We start from the raw sequence: 1,400 nt of genomic DNA, 5'->3' as shown, positions 1-1,400 counted from the left end.
CAACCAGATTTAAAAAAATCAAATATACTGAAGCTATTAAGTATCTTCTGTGTGTGTGCTTAGTCGCTCAGTTGTGTCCAATTCTTTGCAATCCCATGGACTATAGCCCTCCAGGCTCCTCTGTCCATGGGGATTCTCCAGGCAAGAATATTGGAACGGGTTGCCATGCCCTTCTCCAGGGGATCTTCCCAACTCAGGGATCAAACCCAGGTCTCCCACGTATCTTTTGAAATAGAGAATATAACAGAATAAAGGGTTATTTTTATCTTCACAGGAATAATAATGCTGTTAAGAATTCTATTTCTACCTCTAACTTACTGTTGATTTTATCAGGTTTTTTTTTTTTTTTTTCTCGCGGCCCTGAAAAGGGCCTTTAGTTTTTCTAAAGGTTTCAAGCTAGATGCTTTGCTCAACCACCAAAACCGTAAAGGGTACGGCCCTGACGTTTGAGCGCGTAGACCACATCCATGGCGGTAACAGTCTTGCGCTTAGCGTGCTCCGTATAGGTGACCGCGTCCCGGATCACATTTTCCAGAAACACTTTCAGCACCCCACGAGTCTCTTCGTAGATAAGACCAGAGATACGTTTGACGCCTCCACGACGAGCCAGACGCCGGATAGCTGGCTTAGTAATACCCTGAATGTTGTCCCGCAAGACTTTGCGATGGCGCTTAGCACCTCCCTTGCCAAGGCCTTTGCCACCCTTCCCACGACCAGACATGGTTGTTGTCGCAATCTATCAGGTTTTACCATTGAAGAATTCCATTTTTTTAATTTATGGCAATGTTTAACTAGTTTACCACTGAATAAGTATATTTAATGTTTCTTTAAAAACACATTATAATGGGAAGTCTACTACTACAACTTGATTATAAAACAAACTCTGCCCTATTTTTATTTAGGACAATCACACATGGAAATATAAAAAGGCAGACAGAATATTATTTAGTTAGTTTAGTTTTGTACTGTGCTGATGTTGGACACAAGAACAAAGAGAAGGATCTTTCTCTGCTGTAGCCCAGATGTTACAAGGCTGTTGAACTTGGGTCTAACTGACCCAAGAGAATCAGTTGGCTGCTATAGCAGCCTTGCTTCTGGCTTTGTAGAGATCAAGGAAAGCCCTTTCAGCATGTCTGAGAGCCAGATCCAGGGTGTCTCAGGCAAGCTGGGGAGCACTTTGGCAAAAATCTCCTGAATTGTGCAATCTCTGACTGTTTTTTCCCAACGTTTTCCTCTCAAAATCACATGCTTAAATTGGGCCATGCAGCTGTGTGTGGGTGGAGTGCTTATCCTCAGAGCTCTTAGGTCTGTTGGTGCCGAGTCAGTGGTACACTATTTCTTACTCCACCTTCATCCTGAGAAACTTCAAAAATAATCCCTCGAGGTAAATTGGTTAACGT

At 42.9% G+C, this 1,400-nt stretch overlaps 1 protein-coding gene across 1 annotated transcript; it reads right to left on the bottom strand.

Moving 5' to 3' along the window:
* Positions 1 to 360: 360 nt before the first annotated feature.
* LOC133235375 (histone H4) lies at positions 361 to 721 on the bottom strand. Its single transcript, XM_061396844.1, has one exon. It carries the CDS (start codon positions 719 to 721, stop codon positions 410 to 412), a length of 312 nt encoding a protein of 103 aa, XP_061252828.1. The 3' UTR covers positions 361 to 409.
* Positions 722 to 1,400: the final 679 nt, after the last annotated feature.

Source organism: Bos javanicus, chromosome 2 (genome assembly GCF_032452875.1).
Source record: "Bos javanicus breed banteng chromosome 2, ARS-OSU_banteng_1.0, whole genome shotgun sequence".
NCBI classification, from domain to species: Eukaryota; Metazoa; Chordata; class Mammalia; order Artiodactyla; family Bovidae; genus Bos; species Bos javanicus.
The sequence above is the reverse complement of the archived record's forward strand: the minus strand, read 5'-3'. Positions and strand labels throughout refer to the sequence as shown.

What these genes read in the sequence shown, in the direction of transcription:
- LOC133235375 (XM_061396844.1), bottom strand. Translation starts at nt 721, where the DNA reads ATGTCTGGTCGTGGGAAGGGTGGCAAAGGCCTTGGCAAGGGAGGTGCT.